General features: G+C 38.0%; 2 protein-coding genes and 1 long non-coding RNA gene across 6 annotated transcripts in view; 2 read left to right on the forward strand and 1 right to left on the reverse strand.

Annotated features, from left to right (window-relative positions):
• The window catches only part of LOC140924631 (uncharacterized), a 412,059-nt gene that overhangs the window by 85,171 nt on the left and 302,411 nt on the right, over window positions 1-24,477 (forward strand). The window lies entirely within an intron of this gene.
• Window positions 1,815-5,574, forward strand: LOC140924684 (uncharacterized). Its single transcript, XR_012164315.1, has 2 exons — window positions 1,815-2,477; window positions 4,911-5,574. It is a non-coding gene; the product is annotated as an uncharacterized lncRNA (long non-coding RNA).
• The window catches only part of LOC140924670 (uncharacterized), a 169,369-nt gene continuing 154,261 nt past the window's right edge, over window positions 9,370-24,477 (reverse strand). Inside the window, exons 1-6 of one of the 2 annotated variants that reach the window (XM_073374701.1) lie at window positions 13,086-13,213; window positions 12,458-12,535; window positions 11,969-12,127; window positions 10,896-10,997; window positions 10,516-10,729; window positions 9,370-9,831 (exon numbers count right to left, since the gene is read on the reverse strand). In XM_073374701.1, coding sequence (XP_073230802.1) covers window positions 9,677-9,831; window positions 10,516-10,729; window positions 10,896-10,997; window positions 11,969-12,127; window positions 12,458-12,535; window positions 13,086-13,088 — 711 coding nt within the window. In that variant the 5' untranslated portion in view covers window positions 13,089-13,213 and the 3' untranslated portion in view covers window positions 9,370-9,676. Of the gene's footprint in view, window positions 9,832-10,515; window positions 10,730-10,895; window positions 10,998-11,968; window positions 12,128-12,457; window positions 12,536-13,085; window positions 13,214-24,477 lie in introns of those variants that run through there. The other variant, XM_073374702.1, reaches the window with a different exon arrangement.

The following is a 24,477-nucleotide window of genomic DNA, read 5'->3' on the forward strand; positions in this document are numbered from 1 at the left end:
CTTTTTTTAGCTTAAAAACACTGAAAAATGGTGTTCTAAGAACAATCCTTTTTTGACCAAATAATTTAATATCGATTTTAATTTTTGATGGTTGCCAAATTGGATAAGGTGATGTATGATTTTTTTGTGTTAAGCGGATGAAAAAAATCACTTGGTGCTTTTGTGAGTCTTGAAAACGACCACTCCAGAAATACCATAACATACCATAATGCTCTTTGTTTGTCACCCCAAAATTTTGCATAAGCATTGTCTTCAGTTTCTCTTGGGAGTTAAAATGGCCCCAAGAGAACTGAAAACAATGCTTATGCAAAATTTTGGGGTGACAAACAAAGAGTATTATGGTATGTTATGGTATTTCTGGAGTGGTCAATTCCAACCCAAATTCTAAATCCTCGAAATTTATGAGTATTCTATATCACGATTCCAAACATCCATTTCGGCGACGAAAAAACAAAGAGGAAATTTCAAGTTTTGACCCAAAAGGAAAGTTTAACTTCTTGGAAATTATCCGGCAGATAGCTCTACCACAAAAACAAAATTTTATTTTACTTTTTAGCTCCAACCCAAAAGTAATAGAGGTTAATCTCTTGGAAAATAATCTAAGATGGCTCCTTCCTACAACAGTCTTCTTTTTTGAATCAATACGCAATTTAACCATTTTTGGAATCACTGTACGTAAAAGACACTTCAAATTTCGAGTCAAAAGCTAAGATAACCAGTAAAGAAATTTCCAACACGTCCCCATTCCAGCATCGAACTCCTCTTAATTTATTTGAGCTCCTGATTTGAGTGACTTTGACAACATTTTAAAATATCTTCAAACGTCGTTTTTTTTTTGGAGATGCAACTTCAGCGCGACAGAAATTGCATCGAATTGCGCGAAAAGGGTAAAATTAAATGCGCCTTGAAAAGGACTATTTTAAAAATGGTAAAAAAAAGAAAAACGCGGAAAGAAAAAACGCGCGAAGAGCGATAACGTGAATCTGAACGGATTGACAGTGCAAACTGTGTAACGAATAAAGAAAAAGAACGGAAAAATGGAACACAAAAGGGAAACACCGAAACGAAACGCAAATGGAACGTATATGGGAACGCAGATAGACGACACAACGTAACTCAAACTCAGAGGGAACGTGTACGTGACCTAAAATGGAAACGCAGGTAGGTAACACAAAATGGAAGTGAAACGCAAACGGAACGCATACGTGAACTGAAGTAGAGACGCAAGCGGGAATACATGCATAAGGAAACGTAAAGGGAACGTTTACGCGAACTGAAATGGAAATGATGATAGAAGAGGAAACAAAACGCGTACGTTAAATAAAACCGGAAGGCGTATAGCCAGAAAATCTTATTTGCAATAGAAATTTCAGACTGTGCATTTTCCAGAAAGTTCTTTCTCCAGTACTGGGCAAAACACGGAACGTCTTACTCCATAGATTCTTTCATCGCCTCGGCTCAGACTCATAGATCCCTTCAAAAATGGCGGGCACAATTATTATTCCTTTGTGTAAATGCAAAAAAACCTTCCAAGCCTCGTTTTTGAGTGAAAATCCTTTTATTATTACTCATGTTGACCAGGCTAGGAAGGCTCATTTACATACATCTAAAAGAAGAACTATTAGACCCGCCATTTATGAAAAAAGTGTATAACCAGAAAAGATTGAAATGACAGACACCGTATTCTACTCTCAACCAAGTGTGTTTATTTCCTCTGTAATTTACTTGGGCCCACGACTTAGCGAAATTTCGTGTACCTATGATCCACCGATTTATGACATCACATCCGGTTGCAGAGTTGCTGCTCTGTTTTCGCGCGAAGCACAAAGATGGACGCCCGGTGCTATTTGGTTTCCTCGTTATTTTTAGCCACAGGCTAACGGAATTATGTATCTTGAATGCCGAGAATATTAAGAAGGTATATAGCCGGCCTTTCAAGCAAATGTCATGACCAAACAAAGAAGTTTTAGTACTATTTTAACGATAAATATCATGCAGCTGCGAGGAATGTCATGGCGAGTCTTGCGATGTTTCAAAACGAGTGTCGTTAACGTTTTGCGGCTTTTGCGGCCTCTGATTTAGAGAAGTCATCAATCAAAATATAATTCCCTAAGCGGAATAGAATGAGGAAAACGCCGATGGCCACAGTTTAAAGTGTTCACCGCTGGAAGGCTGGATCACGCCCCGTAAAGTTGCAGAAACTTGCACTCAACTGCATGGTTTTGAGGAATGTCATGGTGAGTCTTTCGCTGTTTGTAATCGAGCGTCACTCAAGAGTTTGGCTTTCGCGGCTTCTGATTCATCGAAGTCACCAATCAAAATTGCCTATCCTGAGTGAAATACCGTGGAGAAAAAGCTTATGGTCACAGTTTTAAAGTGTTAACAACTGGAAGGCTTTATAACGCGACGTAAAGTTGCTGCAAGGGCTCAGTCTTCTGCTGTTCGAAGACCCTCTGGCATGATGTCGCATAGATAAGGTTAGTAGGTTTGCTGCTTTTTTCCTTTAGTGCACGTGAGAGAATTACAAGGAGCGTAGAGTAGCGAAATATTAGAGTTATTCAATGTTAGAGCGTGACCTTTTAATAGTTAAGAGAATTAGGTAATTTTTTAAATGATTGATGAAAGGGGAATTCTTCAAGAACAGGTGGTTACTATTAGAAAAGGGCAGTAAAACATCAGAAAGAACTACCCTTTTTCTCACAGCACTTTCTACTGGATCTCTAAAACTGTATTTTGTTGTGTAAGAAACACATAAAATAGAAAAAATGAGACAGAGAATAGACCATTTGTTTTGGGAGGTGGTGCCCCAGGAGAGGTGGAGATATTAAGAGGGCCTACACCAAGAAGAACAATATTATAACAAAAACAATAATCTTGTTGATCAATTATTATTACTAATAGCCTTTTTTGAGTACGATAGTATACCAGAAAGATACCACATGCCTGCAATTGCTGTGATCATAATTTATTGTTTTAGAGGGAGGCATGCAAGGTTTTTGCTTAGGGGATTTCAGGGGTGGTAACAGCATTCCTACACTGTATGACAGAGTGCATTGTTGCTTATGGGGGATTGTGAAACTTGATGACAGCAAACTTAATTTGCACAGATAAGCAAAATTGCATTGCCAGTTATTTTCTCTCTGTGTGGAAGGGGATAGACAGTTCAATTACATGTGAAGGACTGGAAGTATATTTTTTGCCAATTTTCCCTTGCCGAGCCTTAAAATCCATATTGTAAGACAGTTGTGCATAAGGGATATTTGCATTATTTGATTCTAGGATCCTTAAAAGTTGTAAGGAGAGGGGGTCTTCATGGCCAAAACAAACAAAAAGTATTTTATATGAAACTTGAATGAAATTTCTACCTGGTAGGGAGTTGTTGGGAGAAAATGGCCTCCCTGGAAAAAGGAAGGATATTTTTTGTTCTGTAATATGAAAATTTCATCTTAAGACTTGCACTTTTTGTTACTAGAAACAATACATGTAAGCGATGGAACCAAAATTCGAAGGTTACTGCAATAATTCACTTCAGTAGAATGGTTTTTCTGTTTCCTAATAACAATGTTTTTACTCTTTAATAAGGTTGACAGTGGTCTTCTTTTATTACAATGTTGAATGGCATGCCTGAGGGGGAGGGGTATGTACCTGTAGCTGGTGGGGCAAAAGGGAGTATCCAACAGAGAGTTCAAACCTTTTTAGGACAAACAGTCACTCAGTGCAGCTTTGAGTGAGCCAGTGATCATTTTTTTCTTTTGGCCATACATGGACAGTATTTTTATTTTGTTGCTTTATACTTCGATTTAAATTTTTTCCTGTGTTTTTGGGTATGAAAATGTATGATAATGAGTATGACATAAAGGAAACTAAAATTATCCAGGGATAAAATTGAACCATAATAATAATGATATACAGCTGTGTATAATTAGTATGTATACAACAGTTTTTCTTCTAGTGTTAAAGGAAATACTGAAATTTTGTTCACCTACTTTATTTGATTGATCAATGATATTATTATTGTTCTAAAAAAAAGAAACATCAAAATATTTTCAATAAATTACATGTATGAATTTTAGAAACGTGCAAACCAGCCTTGAGAAATTCAAGCTGTATTTATTTCCTTTTTCCAAAAAAAATATCCACATTCCTTGTTATTGACTAACGTCCTTTGATCCTGTATTTGGCTCAAAATCTTAGTGCTTAGATTCACGATGCATTTTTGATTCTTTTCCAGTATCTACTGAAAAATACAGTCAAATATATACCATCTCTTCTTAGTTGTATCCTTGACAACAGGCTTTCAATGCAATGTTCAAGTTGTTTTAACACACAATCCCCCAACAAGTGAAGGTCTAGGAAATATTGGGTAAATGTAGATAATTATAAACATCTTTTTTGTGTCAAAAAGTGTTTACACTCCTATTTCAATTTTCAAACGGCTTGATTTGCATAAAAAGAGTGTTTTTTTTATTGTTCAGTAGCTCTCGGCTCAAGTTCATATCTTGATCCCATCAATGTATATTCAGTTTTTACCAGAGGTTTCAGTGGTTTCAAAACAAGCCAGTGACCACTGAAGTTCCATCGGCTACTTGATTGTATGTTGCCAGCAATTCCAGTGCCCCCGTCCTCCAGATTCGGCTGCCTCTTTTAAAACCCCTGAAGGTTATCTACTGACGGTGAGCAAGTATAATTTTACAAAGGAACCCTACCAAAGGATCAGAAAGCCAAGCCAAGTAGTGTAGGATAAAGACTGATCATCTCAAAACCCACTCCCTATTCCATGGCACATACCTGTACAGAAGTACCATAACCTTCTCCCTGGGTGTTAAAGTAACAGTAAAGAGGGGTTTCAGGTGTAGCCTCTTGTCTTTGTTTTATTTTTCTGATTTGCTACAACCTTTGCTCCTCTGTAGGGAAATATGGTTTGGCAAGAGAAAAGCAGAAGACAGTTTGATCAAAGGATTTATTAATTCACATTTTGCTATTCCATCTGTTAAGAGGATTTTCTAACCAGGCCCGGGTTGCTCAAAGCATGGTTAGTGCTTACCAGCGTTAAATACCATGGAAACCTATACATTTTGATACCTCTTAACCAACGGTTAGCGCTAACCAGGCTTCGAGCAACCGGCCCCAGATCATTAAAATAGTCTGGAATTTATTAAAGCTGAAAATAAAAATACATGCTGTTCTTGTGGTTCCTTTAAAAGACAGCCTTAAATAAATTGTAGGTCTGAAAAATGGAGTTGTAAATAAGCTCATCTGGCTATGTTAATATTTTTGATAATATTTTTTTCCATCAAATTTAATTACTAGTAAAAACCTGCAACCAAGAACCTGTATTTTCCCAAGTTAGCCTAAACAAGTCAGGTTCTTAAAGAAAAACTAATTAGCACAGATTTAGGCTATTTAGGTTCAGTCTCAAATAGGTCCTTATTTTCTGAAAAAAAAATACTTTGTAGCTTTGAGCTAAAAGTATTTAGTGGCATTCAGCTCTTTCCTTAGTATATGTAAAACCTGTACGCCATCACATTGCAGTCAGAGTAATAATAAATATTATTAGACACCTATGTCTCAAAAGAGGACCCTGAATGTTGACTTATCTTACTTTCCCAAGTGTACAATCTGCAGAAGCTTTTTCTAAGAGATTTTATAAATAATGGTAATAGGACTGAGGGGAGTCCAATTCAGTTTGTAATCATACAAGTGTTACAAACTTGGACAACCACAAAGCAGGAGTCAGATTTGTTTAATCGTGAGTATGATTACAGATTGAATTGGACGACACAGAGTCCTGTTACCAATTAATAATTATAACCGTTACAATTTCCAAGAAAATAGATGCATTTCTTTTTGGTGAAAGAGTGTTTGTTCATACCAAATGTCCAAAGTAAGGGAAAATATCACTGGTGGAGACACTACCTAAATGTTGCATATTCATCCATTTTGGATTAATCCCCAGTTTGTTTGGGTAAGTGATTGTTGCTATGGTTATCATGATAACTTCTGTGATTGGTGGATTTAGCTGAGTGCATTTAATATGATTGGCTAACATAATTGTCCGATTACAGGCAACTATACACAATGATTAAAGAAAAATAAAGCAGTTAATGCACCAATCAAATTTGAGGAAATTGTAATGGTTATGATTAATAACCTGTTTCAAATTTGAGTGCTCTTTTATAAAGACAGCCTAACTGGAAAATTTTAGCCTGACAGGTTCTTAAAAACCAGTTTCTCAGTTGTGGATTTTTCCTGTATCCTTGTTGAGCTTAATACTGCACATCACTATGTTGGTGTCAGCCAATCCCTTTTTTGTTTCTCCATGTCAATGAGGTCAGATAGGGATTTACATTTGGTCTTCTAGACCATGGTGCCTTTAATAGAAAGCTTTCTTCTCCTAATCAGGATCATATTAACCATCCTTTACTCTGACTGATTAATTGAGGGATGAAGAACACTAAGGGATGAAGTTGTCATAACACAACCACCAACTCCTTTCCACAGGAGGAACAGAATGCTTAGGGATGGAAAATAAACATGAGAAACTGACTGAAGTATAGAGAGTATTCACATGACGTCATGGTGGCCATATTGGTGTCCCAAACTAATAAGCCAAGTGAGTGAATACTCTCTATTAAATTCAAGGTTAGTTTGGTTTCCTATAGTTGCATCTAGGGTGTTTGCCTTCGTATCTCCAAGGGAAATATGTGCAGCACAGCCTCCCCGCCCCCCCTCCCCCCCCCAGAAACCTTGATTTCTTCAAAGCTGCTTAGTGCAAGATCATTAGTTTCAGTCTTTCCTGTGAAGTTTTTTAAGTCTTACAAAAAAAACTACAGTTAACACAGTCGTCTAGTTAAAATTTGCTGATCCCTGACAAGAAAGTGAATGTCAGGGAAACAGACACTTAGCCTTGAGGTCCTTGAAAGAGAGTTGGCATGTAAAGTCAAGAAATGTCTTACCAAGGACCAGCTTCAAAGCACACTGCTGTACACTGGCCTAGACACTGTCAGAGGATTCCATCGAAACAGAATTGACATCCTGAACCAGCTCAACATGATTCAGTGTCTTCTGTTACTGCAGATTTTCCATAAACCAGAAAAGTGTATTCCTCGAAATGTCAGCATTCTTCCTTCCTTTTAACTTATTTGACAGTGAGTTGTACTTAACATTAATGTTTTATGGCTCTGTAACAACATTTCTGTCCTCACAGACTTTCACCTCTCTTTACGAGTTGTGTGGTAGATATACTTTTTAATACTTCTTGATATTCTCTTGTTTGTGCTCTTCTGTCATCTATGTTTGTCTTCCCAGCTAAGCAACATAAAATACATAATTTAAACATTAATGCCCAGAGGACTAGCCTGAGCCACAGACAGAACTAAACTTCTGGTTAAGTCCCCCTGTGAGACAGCACTGAAATCCTGCTTCTGGGCACCCCATGGCCCACCTGTGAACTAGCACTTGCATATGTGCTATGATTGGCCTCTTAAAAATACCATTATCACTGTGCCAATCAGGTTGAAGGGAATATCGAAACACATTGTGATTGGCAGCCCAGAATATTGGCACGGCTTTGCAGATGTTACTAACCGGCAATAGATTATGTCTGCGACACAGGCTACACTGACAACCAGACTTACAGTGTAGGATTTAAATATATATTGTTTATAAATTCAAAAGTAAGCATATATTGAAGTCTTTGAAAATACACAAAATTCATTTTTTATACCTTAGATAATCGTCAGATAAAATAAGGTGCAGTACAGCATTATGAATGACCCTAACTGACACTTAATTCATAGCATGCAATTTACATCAAGAAATACAAGTAATTACCAAGCCAAAATGTGTGTTTTGCTGCAGGAAACTTCTAACGTGTTCTAAAGTAACTAGACCTCTTATTGAGTATCATATTACAGCTCTAGTGATCCCTTCAGACCTTCAAACCTCTAAAACAGTTAAAACAGCTGTTTTTTTAACTTTAATTGCATTCTTTTTTGATTTACTAATTAATTACATAACTATAATCACTGTAATTTTTTAACTGTAAAGGTCAAGAACCAATCAACACATGTTCAGGAGCGATACATTTTTAAATAAGTGTTGTAGTTATCAGTTAAGATAAGGAGTAATTTCGAACTAGTCATTTTGACAATATGACTTGTAGTGCATAAGGGTTTCTTTTCAGGTGCGTTACCCTTGCAAGCTTAGAAAAAAAGGAAGGGCACAAACTTTCTTGATTTCTCTCAGATAATGACAAATTGGACTACTTTTGGGCTTAAGGCTTGTTCTAAACATAACTCTTCGAGGGCAAATTAAATGCTAAACATCCAACACTAACCTTCCAGAAGCACGCAACATGTGACTATTTCGAAATTAGTTGACTAGAGCTTTCAGCAACTTTACGTCGAGTGGCAAAGCCTTCCAGCTGTTAACACCTTAAACTGTGACCATAGGCTTTTTCTCCACGGTATTTCGCTCAGGATAGGGCATTTTGATTGATGACTTCGGTGAATCAGAAGATGCAAAAGCCAACGTCTTGAGTGACGGTCGATTAGACAGAGAAAGACTCACCATTACATTGCTCAAACCTACAGTCGAGAAGAGCTTTCAGCAACTTTACGTCGAGTGCCAAGCCTTCCAGCTGTTAACACTTTAAACTGTGGCCATAAGCTTTTTCTCCACGGAATTTCACTCAGGATAGGCAATTTTGATTGATGAATCAGAAGCCGCGAAAGCCAAACTCTTGAGTGACGCTCGATTACAAACAGCGAAAGACTCACCATGACATTCCTCAAAACCATGCAGTTTAGTGCAAGTTTCTGCAACTTTACGGGGCGTGATCCAGCCTTCCAGCGGTGAACACTTTTAACTGTGGCCATCGGCGTTTTCCCCATTCTATTCCGCTCAGGAAATTATATTTGGATTGATGACTTCTCTAAATCATAGGCCGCAACAGCCGAAAAACGTTAACGACACTCGTTTTGAAACATCGCAAGACTCGCCATGACATTCCACGCAGCTGCATGATATTTATCATTAAAATAATACTAAATCTTCTTTGTTTGGTTATGACATTTGCTTGAAAGGCCGGCTAGATACCTTCTCAACATTCTCGGCATTCAAGATACATAATTCCGTTAGCCTGTTGGTTAAAATAACGAAGAAACCAAATAGCATCGGGCGTCCATCTTGGTGCTTCGCGCCAAAACAGAGCAGCAACTTTGCAACCGGATGTGATGTCATAAATCGGTGGATCATAGGTACACGAAACAAGTACTAGGCGCTATTGGAGTCGTGGGCCCCCCCCTGGTACATTCATATGAAAGTTTACTTAATTGGCTTACAAACCGAGCACAAAATATATTTCCGCGGCCACTACATATTCCTCCATTTAAATTCTTAGTTTTCACATAGCTTCCTTCTTAAGAAGTGCATCATCACGGCTTATCAAAACAATACTAAGAAACTAAAACTAAAAATTAATAATAATAAAAAAGCAGAAAAAAAAGAAACTCCACCAAGTAGATATCCAGGTATTCAAACCTACTAAGTATATTATTTTAACATTGTTGACTTTCTCTACAATCCAAAAAAAATATCACATTGAGTGATCAACAACAATTTCCGAATTAATCTATCACTTGGCTGAAAGCAAAAATTGTAAACTCGGAAGGGTTTACCCAGAGCAAACATATCTGCACACCGGTCTCCGGATGAAGTGACACACCCGTTTCGTCCTTCCCCAACTATCTGGCACCCAATTGCAAACTCTGTTAGATGCCCAATCACACACCCTGTTACAAATACGTCTCAGGAGCTGTCGTTTCTTACCTAAGGAAAGAAAACAAGGCACAGCACACTTAGAGTAAGTATTGTATCCCTGACCGTTAAAGGAGCTGTGTCACGAAATTCAGCCAAATTAGGAAATTACACAATGCCCGTTAAATTAAGAGAAACATAAAAATAACCGCTTAAAACTTTAAAGGAAGGTTAAAACAACAGATGCCACGGATGGGCAAAACTGAAGAAGATTAAAACGGATTGAAATCAGGGTTTTCGACAACTGTTCGCTGACCTAACAGTTTTTCAAAGTTGATCCCTGCTGCTTGCAACTTCAAAAATAATGCTCAGGAGACATATTTGTTTGTCATGGATCTCTGATTTTTTCATTTACATGTAATTTCTTTGCTTACTCTAAGTTCCATAGCGATTGAGGGAGAGGAATTCGCAAAATTTAACAAAATGAACTGGACTGCCTTGACACAGCTCCTTTAACAACTAATATAATTAGGGCCAAAGATCAGGGCTCTAACTGCTTGTGGCTGAGTCAGTTTTAAAACCTCTCAAACTAAAATGGAGTCGAAATTATTTAAGTTTTACAGACTATCGTAAAGCCGACTTATTAAGCATTTTTATACGGGCATGCACCTTGTTCTCATTTGACTGAGCAAACACTGTAAACTGAGTCGTAACAGAGGCCAAACTTCTTATTCAGCTTTATTCACTATCACTTACATGCTTTCAGAGCATTTTCCGGGTTAGGTGTTTGTCTTGTTTCGCTGAAGTCAATGGGATTTACGTCTCCTTTCACCACTGCGTAGATTGGCAGCTTGGCACACAAACGTGCCATTTCATCACTTAGCTTTGATCGGTCTTCAAGAGCTCCTACAACTGTTAGGTTTATGTCAGTTCGAGCCTTTGGCAACCCTCCATCTGTTTTAGCAGGTACCTAACCATAAAAGAAAGACTAGCATTAAAGCGATAGGAATCCAGACACCAGGGCAGCCTCGGTAGAAAACTAATGGTTTTTAGGAGCTAGCATTTAATCTCGTAAACTTCTTGACGATCCAATTGGCTTGAATCACAAAGATGATTTAACTGTATATGGCACTTACCAATGCTAAAGCTTTCATTAAGTCGGCGGGCTTGAGAGCGTCATCTGTTGAATGGGTCAAATAGCAAGCCTTTGCTGCTGGCAAGCGTATCATTGTCATTTTCTGTTGGAAAAATGGAATTAAGTATAATGATTAAATCTATATCAACAACCAGCACCCCTTGGAGGTCACATTCTCACTGTCACGCGAACTTTCACGTCATTTTAGTGAATGGAGTATTTTGGCCGTTTTGTTGAGTCAATGTGAGTCGTCGCATGGACTAATTCCAAGCCTCTGAGGCGGTTAGCGTTGGCTGTGCGTGGAAATCACAGTCTCGACAAAAACATTTTAAAGAAATTATGCTTGCAAAGTGACGTTTTCACGTTAAAGTGCCATATCGTTTATCGATCAAAAAAGAAAAAAAAAAGAAATAATTTTAGTGAATAGTTTCGGCAAGGGTTGATACTGTTCAAAGGTTTTAAATACTGATTTATATTGGCGCTTCAGTAAACTTTACTGATCTGTTGAGATTTAATTTAAGATGCATGACTTATCGTGTTCAATAAACTAGTTAAAAGTTTTGTTTAAAAAATATATCTTACTGAGAACTTTAGCCCGACCCCTAAGGAAGGGTCATTAAGTAAATCTGCTTTCTTTTATGCATTAATTAACCTATTCAGATAGCATTTATTTGAAAATGATCAGAAACGTCGCTTAAATGGGGCTGCTTACTCTCAGTCTTCTTCTTTTACAAATCGTTTGCGTTTTGGCTTGTTTTAGTTTGGTTTTGCTTTGTATTTTTTGTTCACTTGTTTGTTTATTTTTGGTGTTCGTTTGTTTGTTTTTTAATCTTAAGTATGAAAGTCTTAAAAAAGACCGAAGAAATCTTGAAATCTGAAAAAAAAAAACGGCGATGGCACGAACGTCAAAGGCAATTATATTGCAAAGCTGAATTTTAAGACCACTTTGAATCATGTACTTTCGGTTCATAATTCATAATTATCCGAAACAGGTTACAAACTCCCAAGGACGCTAATCCCTATCGCTTATATACACGGCGCTTTCCTCCAAGAGTGAAAATAAAACTCTATTACCTTTTTAAAGTCGTAGATTATATCTCCTGCTTCTTCATCAGGCGAAGTCTTTGGTACGTGAAACGTTTCTGTTTCCTTTTCAGCGTCAATTTCGATGTTTTCGTCATATTCTTCCCCAGTGCCGCTCGACAACTTCAGTGAGTATTTTATCACGGAGTCCTGTAAAAAGTGGTGAGTAAATTACAAAAATTTTATACATTGTCACGAAAAAATGAAACATTCTTTAGTTGAAAGGGCGGTAGTGCAGTTAAACTTTAACCTGCAAATCCGGCGGCTGGTTGTAATAGTTGGGGCAATTAAAATCAACACCAAGAAAAGGGAAAATCTGAAAACGGGTCAGTAACGAAGCTCTTTATACATTTATTGTTAAAAATTTCAAAAGGGAAGATGAAGATTTCAAGCCGCTAATAATAGCCTACATTACAAAAGTGTCAAAGCTTACCATTATTAACACAACTAGGAAGTAACGATTTCTCATACTAGTCTTACCTTCTTCTGCACGACAAAGGAGGTGGACTGAACGATGACAGCCAGCAGAGCAAGACAAGATAAGAACAACTTGATTTTCTGGTGAAATAATAAAAGCGATTTAGTACAGTTGAATTATAACCGTGAGTTCCTTCGTGTTTTCCTTTCATGGTCTTTCTTTGCTAATTTGTGTTTGAATTCGACCCTTGTCATTAACAAGTTTCTTTATCAATTTTATTAACGAGCGCCGGCTAAGAACATGTATGCTTCCCTTCATCCCTGTATAGACCAGTCGCTATTACTTTTGAAACCTTACGAGATAGAAAAATTAGTATTCTAACCTGACTTCACTGAACTGTAGACAATAAGGGATAGTGTTAATTGATAGAATTTGAAGGAACGAAAAGAAAGTGATACCGTATTGCACAGTGTACGCAAAGCCTAAATTCCAATTCCTTAGGTTACCTTCATGGCGTGAAAGCCCTGGCATTAAAAAGAAATGTCATTTGCTGCTACGGGTTGTTGCTACATACGAAGCTTATGACAGCCAAAATAACAGATATCATTTTTCAAAACTATACAAGACAGGATCTTCTTCGTAATGAAACTGTTTAAATGGGCAAATTGACGTGAAGTTAAATTCTCTTACCATCTCGGTAAAGTTTTTTCTGGACTAAGGGTCTTTCTCCAGCTCTCTGGTCCGCACTGATATCCCAAAATGGAACTGTATAAAACAGTGAAAACAACTGCTCCTTTTATATCATCTGAGGAGTGATGTGTCCAGAAGATATCACAACAAATAAGGGAAGATGAACTTGGTTTCAGTGCTGTGGAATGTTTCTACTACTGAAGCAGGCTTAGCTATCCCTGGAAAGAGGGGCAGGTTGGAGGGTATCCAATACCGCAATACCGTAAGAAAGATTGGCAAATACCGAAATAGTGTGTCAAAAATCGACCAAATACCGATACCACAGTTACGATCGGTCACGTTTACCTAAAGCTGTATCCATCTCGCGTGTCTGTTTACCTCCACCATGTATGCACCAGAACAACCTCAGACATTGCGAGAAAACGTGAGAACACCTTGAGCGCGATCCATTCAACCAAAATTTCCGGAAATTTCGGTCTAAAACTTAATCTATCGGTTCGTTCTAACCGTAAAAGTTTCGAAAAAACTGGTCCACCTTTTGAGGCGGACCACTTTTCCCCGGGTCGGACCGGTCGGAGTTTTGGTTGAATGGTTCGCGCCCCTTGATCGGTACAACGATCGAAAAACCCGGTCATTGGATTCCCTTCCAATTTCGTCGTAGATTGTGTAATCATTTACCCTCAAATCTAAAGTCTTAGGAATATTAACTTTAATTAGCCTGTTTAGCTTACTGTGGTTCGTGCTGCACATTGTATTGACCTGTATTAGACAGGAGAGCGCAAATAAATGGTACCGTAATACCGTGAAGGATCTTCTTTCACCGAATACCGTTAACCGAAAGGGAGAAAAACCGCATACCGTAGGGCTAGATGATACCGCATTACCGCACATACCGCTTGAAAAAAAGCTCAATATTTATTCTTATTTTTATTTTTAATTTTGCTTTTGTTGGTTAAGGAAGGGAGTATTATATCTAATTTCAAAATTAAATCTGACTAATCGTTAAAACAAAGGAGGCGTACTTCTGTTTCTTCTTATCAGAGCCGAAGCTAGACTTAAGAAAGATTTTTTTTTTCAGTTCCAAAGTCCCGATACACCGTTTTCTCCTTTATTCAATGGCTATCTTTTACAAAATTTCCCTCGATTGAGAAGAGGCAAACTACGTACTGAGCACAGATAATATAGCTTAAATCGTAAATAGTTAGAAGTAAACTGCAAAACAGTCCGTATTTTTGCAAATACGCGCGAGCAGTCAAACAAAAGGTCTGGAACGAGGCTGACAACGGAGAGCGAGACTGGGGAGAGACTTTTTTTTCTCTCGCCCCCCCGCGTGTAAGGCTCGCTCCATTCGCGCGCGTGAGATTCCTTCGCTACGCTTTACTGACATCTTCACTGAGTTTGAGAAAAAAACGCGACTGTTTTGCAGTCTAAGTCTATGTTTTATTGATCCTTAACTTACCCTTGACTTACCCTATGTACTCTAATCTGTAAATACATGTTGATTGTTATTATCTCTTTATTTTGAATATGCTGCGTGTACTAATGTGCTGTTAATATACTAAAAAATTTCGGTAAACGCTATCCAGAGTGGAAACGCCTTTTTCCTGAACTCTTGAAGCGGACAAAATAAAAAATGTTCCAAAACGCCAAAAAACAGAGGAAATTCACGTGCAGGCTCGTGACACGGACAGTAAACCGCAAAATATTTCATTGAAAAACACGGTGGGAAACGTGTCTTTTTAGTGTCGCTGTTGCTGTCTACGTGAGGAAAATTCTATAGATTGTAAGATTTTCCAGGAAAACTTTGACAGGCAACCTGACAAAGTATAGTGTTTCCCTCACGTAGTCAGCAATGTTTTCAATGAAATACTACGCGAGTTAATGTCTGTGTCAGGAGCAGGAACGTTTATAGCGTTTTGGACAATTTTCGTGTTTTCCGCTTCACGAGTTGAGGAAAACGACGTTTTCATTTTGTATAGCGTTCTCGATAATGTCCATTTTCGATGACGATATCTTCAAGATTTACATTTTCTGACGGACGTTTGGACAGGGTTTAGAGGAAATTATATAGATACAGCATATCCTAAAACGATATAGAGACAATAACAACTAAACAATGTAAACTCTACTGACATTGCATTTAAGTTAAGAATTCAGTTAACGTGATTCTCTAGTGTTGTACTGCGCATCCTGTTCTGCGCATAACAGCGCGCACTCAAATATTACGCAACAAGGTGACTTGCTGTCAAAGACCCAAGAAACGGTCTGTGTTATCTACTCAACAAGCGCGGTGACCTATCCTTTTCTCGCTGACGCATAAATGTACTCTTCTAGCCTTTAAGTTTGTGCTGTAGAACTCAGAAAAGAAATTGTGTCTGAAAAAAAAGTAAAAATTATTGAGAAAACAGAACATGTAGGCATCACTTGTGCAGACGAAATAATAGAGAGATTAAGATTCACGTTTTCGCCAAACGGCAGACGTGAATTTGTACCACGTGATCAAGTTTTCCCCTTTAATCCGTTTACTCTTTATTGCTTCTACAAAAAAATAAGTAGTTTTGTGCCAGTTTTAACCATAGGAATCGTTCGGGACTGTTTTTATTTGCTTATTTTCTATTCTGAGAAATTCTCAACTTAAGTCTGACGTTTGCCGTTTGCGGTGAATCTTAATCTCTCTAATATCCTCTAGCCTGTCTCGCACTCGAGGAATATTTTACTCAATATCTTTTCAAGAAGTGTGCTTGTGCGATAAGAAAAAATTACATTCTTTCTTTTGATCATACTTTGAACGTAACCCGGGTAAAACACAGTGGTGAATCGTTGAGATTTTGCGCTAAAAAATTAGATAGCTCGTTAAAACGAACGATTTCGTTTAATAATAATAATAATAATAATAATAATAATAATAATAAACTTTATTCAAGTGTCGTGTAACTTTAGCATGGTGTTGCTAATTGGGGACATCGTAACATAAAAAAAAACTAATATACATAATATAAGTAATAAAAATACAGAGTTATCTGTATATGTCAACGCGTAGTCAATCGATAGGTATCGATATCGGAAATTAATCGATACACTCGATATCAATCGATATCAATCACCGATTTCTATCGATTGATATCGGTAATCGATGACAATCGAACTCACAGAAAAAATATCGATTTATATCGATTGGCAAAAATCGATAATTATCGATAAGAGTCGATAATCCAAAACAGTATTTATTTCAAACATATTACTGAAGACTGGCGTTGCTATCTAGTAAATGAATATACGAGAAAGGCGTTTAAGGTCAAGCATTTTATTATCAATTTCATCATCTAGTCAAGGCGGAGTGTTCATCCCACTTGGTTTGTCCAATCATTCCAGCGTTATCTACTGCTTCCTGTATGTCTTTTGTGGCAATCTCGCGTTGTTAATCGGCCAACATAATGCGATATATGGTCGATATTTATGGAGCCAAAGTGATTATTGCTGTGCTACTGGATATTTTTTTATTTCTTTCTTACTCTGTGATTTATTCTTACGTTTCTTTCTTAATGCGACTAATTGAAATCATAAAAACATTGAGTTTGTTTTTTAATCTGCTTCATCTTTATGGCGTTGCTATAACGAGACTAGCCGAGGGTTGTACACCGCTACTTTGGCCGCAACTTCTTCTTCTTCCTGTATTATGAACTGCGCTGAAGCTGCAGATCGATAAAAAGACCAAACGTTCCTGTTATTGTTTTTGTTCCTATAGAATTTTATTGATAATTGTAAACTGACCTATTGCATGCTATGATGATTGAATGACTCAACAAAACCATACAGACAACATTGTGTGGATGATTAACTTGTAAAACGACAACAATCTTTTCCGATAACAATCGATAATAATCGATAACATTCGATAAATCAATCGTTAGCGATTTTTATCGGAAATCGATATCAATCGAACTCACAACTTTATTCCTTTATCGATTTCTATCGATTGGTATTGGAAATCGATATCAATCTTCGATTGTTATCGATTGCTCTCGATTGATATCGGTTATCGGTTTATCGATTGCCTACGCCTGGATATGTAAAATGTTAAAAAATTGTAGGATTATGGTTTAAGAATGACATAGAAAACAGCCAGATGGACATTTGTCGAGCAAAAAATCTACCAGGTCCATTTTCTTAATTTGTCTGTTAAAACTGTGTTCGTCTAAAATAAGACGCGGCTTAGCTAAGACGCGTCTTATTAGCGGAGCTCTGGCGCGCGAAGCGCGCCTGCGGAGCACCATGGGTAAGTAAATCTACCCATCCCAGAAAATTTGGTAATCACGTGACCGTACACCGCCCTCAGCCCGACCGTCCGTCCGCACCAAAGGGCAACCAATGTTCAATCACACTTTCTAGTTTGGGAGCACAGGAAGAATGATATTGCAGACATATTGCACATCAATCTTGTGATCAATTGACAGCTGTCAAAACAGGGTATCCGCTGACCAGTATCACCTGATCGTATCGCGGGCTCAGGTGTCGACCCATCGAGGTCGTGTATCTTTTTAAAGTTATCCGCTGACAAGTTACTAGTTTTCAAATGATTGCAGGCTCATGTTTAATTTTTCAATTCATATGAATTATGTTGTGTTTTATATGTGCTGCACAATTAAAATTTTGATTTCAAACTGACCTCGGAAGCTAAGAATTAAGCCAGTTTTTATAGGCAGGGAGGACATGCTAATTGCTTTTGACTTTTCTCACCAAGGTCACGCGTTGGTCACGTTCTACGTCCAATTTTAATACTCTGATTGGTCAAAATTTGACAGGTGAGTTCACGCGGAAAATTTATGCAGCATCTTGAAACTTGTTTACTTTGACAGCTGAAGCTGACAGAGTTTGTGTCAACTTTGTGATGTTTTTAACTGTCTTTTTCCACTAAATGTACAAAGTGAAATTCAGCTGCTATCAAGAGTCTTCTGTTATTCATGGCTAGTTTGTTTATTGGGTTTTTGGTTGAGAAATACGTCGCTTTGGCAAAGTCGGAAATCCGATTCGGATGGCATCGTTTTCGTTTTTCACCTTGCTTGATGCGTAAGACGGTTGAAAAGTCTGAAGCGGTTCTGGCCTTACTTGATAGTTTTCAGTGCATCTCAAAAGGTAAGCCTGAGTAATTATTGTATTTGTTTGTTTTTTATATCTAATTTAATGAAGTCGAGCGTAGTTTACGCGGCTATTTGGTTTAGGCACGTTTGTAAGATTTGAGACAATGATCTGACCGAGAGTGACCGAGTATCAGGTTTGATTATCAGCTTATGGAACTTTAAAAAGCCTTTAGACATTTTCTCACCGCAAATAGAAAGAAAACGTTCCAAAGAATATTTGGTTACAATTCTGGCTGTAAAAGAAAGCTTTGAGCGATTTTCTTGCCTCGAGTTCATCTTTGAAAAAAGCAAACACCGGGAAGCCGGCTTAAAACGTAAACAAGGATTTTCAGAGACACTTTAATACTTGTCTTCGTGAATGAAAATTGTTGTCTCTGTATATGTTTCACCGAATTATTTTCCCTTTCTTTATTGATTGTTAGTAGTCTCTTTTGCAATTTTAATCGCTGTGCCGTTTGTTTTCAGTCGCTCATGAACATCGCTTGCAAGAATATTTGGTTACAATTCTGGCTGTAAAAGAAAGCTTTGAGCGATATTCTTGCCTCGAGTTCATCTTTGAAAAAAGCAAACACCGGGAAGCCGGCTTAAAACGTAAACAAGGATTTTCAGAGACACTTTAATACTTGTCTTCGTGAATGAAAATTGTTGTCTCTGTATATGTTTCACCGAATTATTTTCCCTTTCTTTATTGATTGTTAGTAGTCTCTTTTGCAATTTTAATCGCTGTGCCGTTTGTTTTCAGTCGCTCATGAACATCGCTTGCAAGAATATTTGGTTACAATTCTGGCTGTAAAAGAAAGCTTTGAGCGATTTTCTTGCCTCGAGTTCATCTTTGAAAAAAGCAAACACCGGGAAGCCGGCTTAAAACGTAAACAAGGATTTTCAGAGACACTTTAATACTTGTCTTCGTGAATGAAAATTGTTGTCTCTGTATATGTTTCACCGAATTATTTTCCCTTTCTTTGTTGATTGTTAGTAGTCTCTTTTGCAATTTTAATCGCTGTGCCGTTTGTTTTCAGTCGCTCATGAACATCGCTTGCAAGAGTAGTCAAAATGCCGCGCGTATCAAACGCTTTTGAAGATTACAGATCTTTATAATAAATTCTTTATTGTGTTGAAGCGTATAACTATATTAATCTTAATTTAAACAGTCGACTTGTCAAAAGTGAGAACTGGCTAGCCGTATAGGTGATTTTGGAAATTTTTTTGACGATTTCGCTAAAAGCCCACACGTGCTTTGATCGTCCTGAATATTGAATGAGGGCAATTTGTATTGCAAAATTGTGAAACACTGCATTCTGTCCGAGGTCTGTATGACGAAAACGGCGCAGGTATTTTCCAGGCCTAATCTACTGTGATCAAGCCATTATGGCTCTTAAATGTGATCGAAGATGATTGCTATTTTTTGGGTGTACATATAAAGGCTATCAACTCGATGTATTAAAGATTAAGTTCACTCTTAGCTTGGACTGTTTGCAAATTATTTTTCTCGAAAATCACGTAGTCTCCCTCAAAAGTCACATGAATGTGCTCTAAAGTTAACTGATTTGTGGAATACAAGTTTATTGTTTGATTTGAATTATAAATTCGAGTTAATAGGAGCTTCGCTTTTAGCCCTGGCTAAATCTATATATTAGATAAGACATGCTCGTATAAATGGTACAGTTCTCGTCTTATGTAAGACGCGTCTTATTTTTCCTCGTATAAATGGCCCTAATGTGTCCGTAGATTTCCCGGTAATTTGCGCCATAAATAAGGCCCTAGATATCTGACAGAACAATAACGTACTTCGCTACATAGTTAGCTCATTTTTATAGATAGAACCTGTAAGATTTTAGAAAGAGAAGAAAAGGGTTCCGTTTTCATGTGACACCTCTGTGTAGTTATTTGAGATGAGGACTAATTTGCGATATTCTCAACCATTCTCTCCCAGGAGCTCGTAGGAGAATCATTTCATCATAAATACCGAATCAGTTTGATAAAATGGCCCCCCAAAATTCTTTCTGCCGTGTGAAAATCACAAAACGTCGTCTCCATTGCCATATGTTTGAGCAGTTTTTCTTCCCCTTTCGTCTTGAAATATGTTCCCCTGTAATAATAGGCCGCAGCGCCTTTTCACTGAAGTGGTTTTGGGAAAACGACCTTTAAATCGTCCATACTCAAAAGTATGCATAGCTGCTATATAATTATTAGTCCGACTTAACGTATAGAACAGTGAAAACAAGAATACTCATCACGTTGTTAACACTGAAGGCGGCAATAGTTACCCTTCAGACGTTTCGTTACCCGTCCACGCCCTACTGACGCAAAGACATTACTCGTCACAAATCTTGAAACACTTGTGTGATTTTCCCCTTTCCCAATGTTGATTTGGGTATTACAGTCGTCTCAGTTCTCCAAAATACTCGTGGCTCAACATTGGGGAAAGAAAGGAGCACATTTGAGTGAGAACAAAGGCGTAAAGACTGAATGTAAGAAATTTGGGGAAAATTCAAGAAACACGGCTTCAGTTTCAACAATTTGTGACGAGTATTGTAGCATTCTTAAAGTGCAAAGAAAGTCAGACAGGCTGTAGCTAGCATGACTGTGTTATTCCTTAGCTTCAAAACGAGCAAACTCAACCAAACAGTCTTTAATCAGCGAAAACTCAAATCAACTTTAATCAACTTACAAGAACGTCACCGAAACGTTTTTACGAGTCCGCGATATTATGTCAGCGGTATTGGTCACTACTTCATAATATCACATCTCCCTTCTCATGAAAAGAAAAGTTATTTACAATAAAGCAATCAAACAGTCAGTCAGACGATGACAGTTCAAAGTCCTAAACAACGTTCCTTAAACAAAATCTCGTAGTCGTCCAGGTCTATGAATGATTCTACCAGATCTTGTTTGCATCACAGGTGGTCCTTCCACAGGCAAAGGGGTACTGCTAGCTGGCAGGTCTTCTTGGGATTCCAAATCCAACTGTGGCGATGGTTCCTTGGTCTTTACCAAGTGTCTTATATTTCTCCTGAACATAGTTCCTTGGAGATCTACCTCGTAGGAGCAAGGTGCTACTTGTTTGACAACCGATCCCTTTCTCCACAGCTTTTCTTTGTCTGATGGCAGCGGTTTCATGCGCACTGTGTCTCCAGGTTGAAGCTCAGGAAGCTCTTTTGTTCCTTTGTTGTAAAACAGAGCTTGTTTCGTCTTTCTTCCTTTGAGCTTGTCTTCAGTTCCCTCCATGATCTTTGGCTGTAACAAAGTTCCTGCTGTAGGTAACAGTGTCTTTGTGCGTCGTCCAAACAATCTTTGTACAGGTGATGATCCAATACTGGGTGAAGGTGTGTTGCGCCAGTCCAAAATGGCCAAGTATGGATCTTGTGGTTCTTTCTGCTGGTTTGTCTGATGAGTGTTACATGTTTCACATTAAGAAACACAGTCCTTGATCTCGGCGGTCATGCCAGGCTAAAACAGGACATCTCTTGGTTTATTTAAACAGCTTTCAATACCAAGGTGGCTTGAGTGTACTTGTGTTATCGTGTGGGGCCTTAGCGCTACAGGTACAATTACTCGACTTCCTTTGAAGAGGATATCATCTTGGACGCTGATCTCTTTTTTGAAGTCAAAATATCTCCTGATTTCTGATGGGACTTCTTCTTTTGTTTCTGGCCAACCAATCTTGATAATATGTTTCAACTGCTGAAGATCTTCGTCAAGTTCAGTTTTTCTTCTGAGATCAACAAGGCGTTCACTTGTGATTGGCAGAAACTCGACCATGTTGATCTCTTCAATGGATTTGATTAGATACTCTTCCTGTGTGACTGATAAAACCTCCGACTTCAACTCTTCTGTACTCGGCTTATTGGGAAGGAATGCTCGACTGAATGTATCAGCAATGAATAGTTCCTTTCCAGGCTTGTACTCTATATTCAAGCTATACCTCTAGAGCTGTAATAACATTCTTTGGAGCCTTTTGGGGGTTGAAAGTAGAGATTTCTTGAAAATGCTCTCTAGCGGCTTGTGATCTGTCTGTACTGTAACTGGTCTACCATAAACATACTGGTCAAAGCGTATGCACCCGTGAACTATGCTGAGCAGCTCTTTCTCTATTTGAGCATAATTTCTTTCAATACTCGTAAGTGCTCTTGACGAGAATGCTATTGACTGACCCTCTTGCAGATGACAGCGGAGAGCCACTATTCCAGATTGAAAGTACGGAGAAGGCGCATGCCGAAACAACCATTCTGGGGTCTGTTTCTCGATAGGTCCTGTAATGTTTCGGGTTCGAAGGCCAATCAGTTTGAAATCAATACCTGATGAATAGTAGCACAGTTCCTAGCTCACAAACCGGTCCATCTTGCTTCGTTAACTGATTTTTGAGGTTCATTGTATTTTTTCAAAACATTTTCACGACTGGGTTGACTATAATGGGGTTGCATTTCATCAGAGTTACTAGAATGGCTGATTTTATGGGCGGGGATATACATATATATTTCTACCAATATTTCGGAAGGCACGGCCTTCCTTCTTCAGGGTCTTACATACAATGATTAGGTTGCTGGATGCAATACCTCGAAGAAGGAAGGCAGTGCCCTCCGAAATATTGGTAAATATATCAGTTCCCGACTGTAGAATCAGCCTTGCTTCTTTTGTTTAATAAATATTTTCTCTTATTGCTGATTAGATATCCGTTCCTTGCTTCCGATATTGAATTTACTTAGGGGTTGCAGGCATTTTCGGATTTTTGGGGTAAGAAAGTTCTTCGTATTTACGGTTAGCAAACGATCGGAACCAGAATGTTTCAGTATGGTAGGTGAAAAGTAAAGTGTTCTTCATTCAATTTAAAAAATGGCTCAATCAATTTTAGGACGACCAATTTAAAGAATTGATAATGTAGATACATAAATAGAAAGTTACCAAGTTGGGATCATGAAAATTACATATTTGCCTAAAACTGACTAAGATGGCGTCTATAATTGGCCACAGAGTAGACTATAATGGGGTAGGGGTTCTCAGTGAGAGGCCAGCAGCACATATCCAGCAAAAATTAACCCGAGTACCCCTCCGAGGTTTATATATTATTTTTCATAGAAATGGTACCGTAAATACCGTATTTACTCGAATAATAGCCGGGGGCTTAATTTCTTTTTCCCACAAAAAGGGGGCGATTATTCGAGGGAAGGCGATTATTTCAAATATTGTTCACTGGAAGTCGTGCCCTAAATATTTTGTTTAATTTTCCCATTAAATGAAAAAAAAATCACATCAAATAAACTGGACATGGGCTTTTTAAGTGTTCCAAATTTAGTTCCTTGTTCAATTTACAGAGCTTGAATCGTCACTGATCAGCTTTGCTGGATCACACTGTAATCCAACTTGACAGGGAAGGGGTAAAAGGAAGAGAAGATGGCGAGACGACTTTGGAGCCAGCTTATAGTTAGGCCATCTTACAATTAGAACCTGTTAAACTAAAAAAAAATTGACATACCAAAGCGAGACATTCTGATGAGCTTTGCTGGATCACACTGTAATTCAACTTGACAGGGAAGGGGTAAAAGGAAGAGAAGATGGCGAGACGACTTTGGAGCCAGCTTATAGCTAGGCCACCTTACAATAAGAACCTGTTAAACTCAATACAAAAAGTGATATGGTAAAGCGAGACATTCCAACTATGTATTTTCTTTCTCTTAGGTAAGGCTTCTCTCTACTAATGTGTTACTTTCTGTATACAGTCGAACCTCCCGTAAGCGGACACCCCCGGGACCAAGGGTACTGAGTGTCCGCTTACGGGAGGGTGAAAAAAAAATACACTTGAGGGCTATAATGCACCATAACAAGTATTTTAAAACTTTAAGACCACTTGCCGAACTGTATATCCATCAAAGGGTTGTTGCGTGTAGCTTTTCTATTCCACTGTACCTACATAAATTTAACAACAATCTAAACACTATGGGTCAAAAATAAAAGACTTGCCGCTTAAAAATGTAAGCATTTACATACTCAATCAAGGTGAACAGAACTTAAGAAGTACATACAGCATTTTATGCACATTAGATGATTGTCAGTTAATTTCAAACGCAAAGTGTCCTTATGTTGGTAAAAAGTAACTATCAATCAGTGTCTGCTTTTGCGGTTCCCTGATGTTAAGGTCTCTTAAGATATCCTACACTTTGAGCAGAGAGTTTGAAAAATCCTTGTTACTATGGTAGTTGGCGAACTCTGAAAGCTCCTCGGTCATTTAAAGGGCGTGTGTTGCAGATTTGTTACAA

This window comes from Porites lutea, chromosome 14, assembly GCF_958299795.1.
Source record: "Porites lutea chromosome 14, jaPorLute2.1, whole genome shotgun sequence".
NCBI lineage: Eukaryota > Metazoa > Cnidaria > Anthozoa > Scleractinia > Poritidae > Porites > Porites lutea.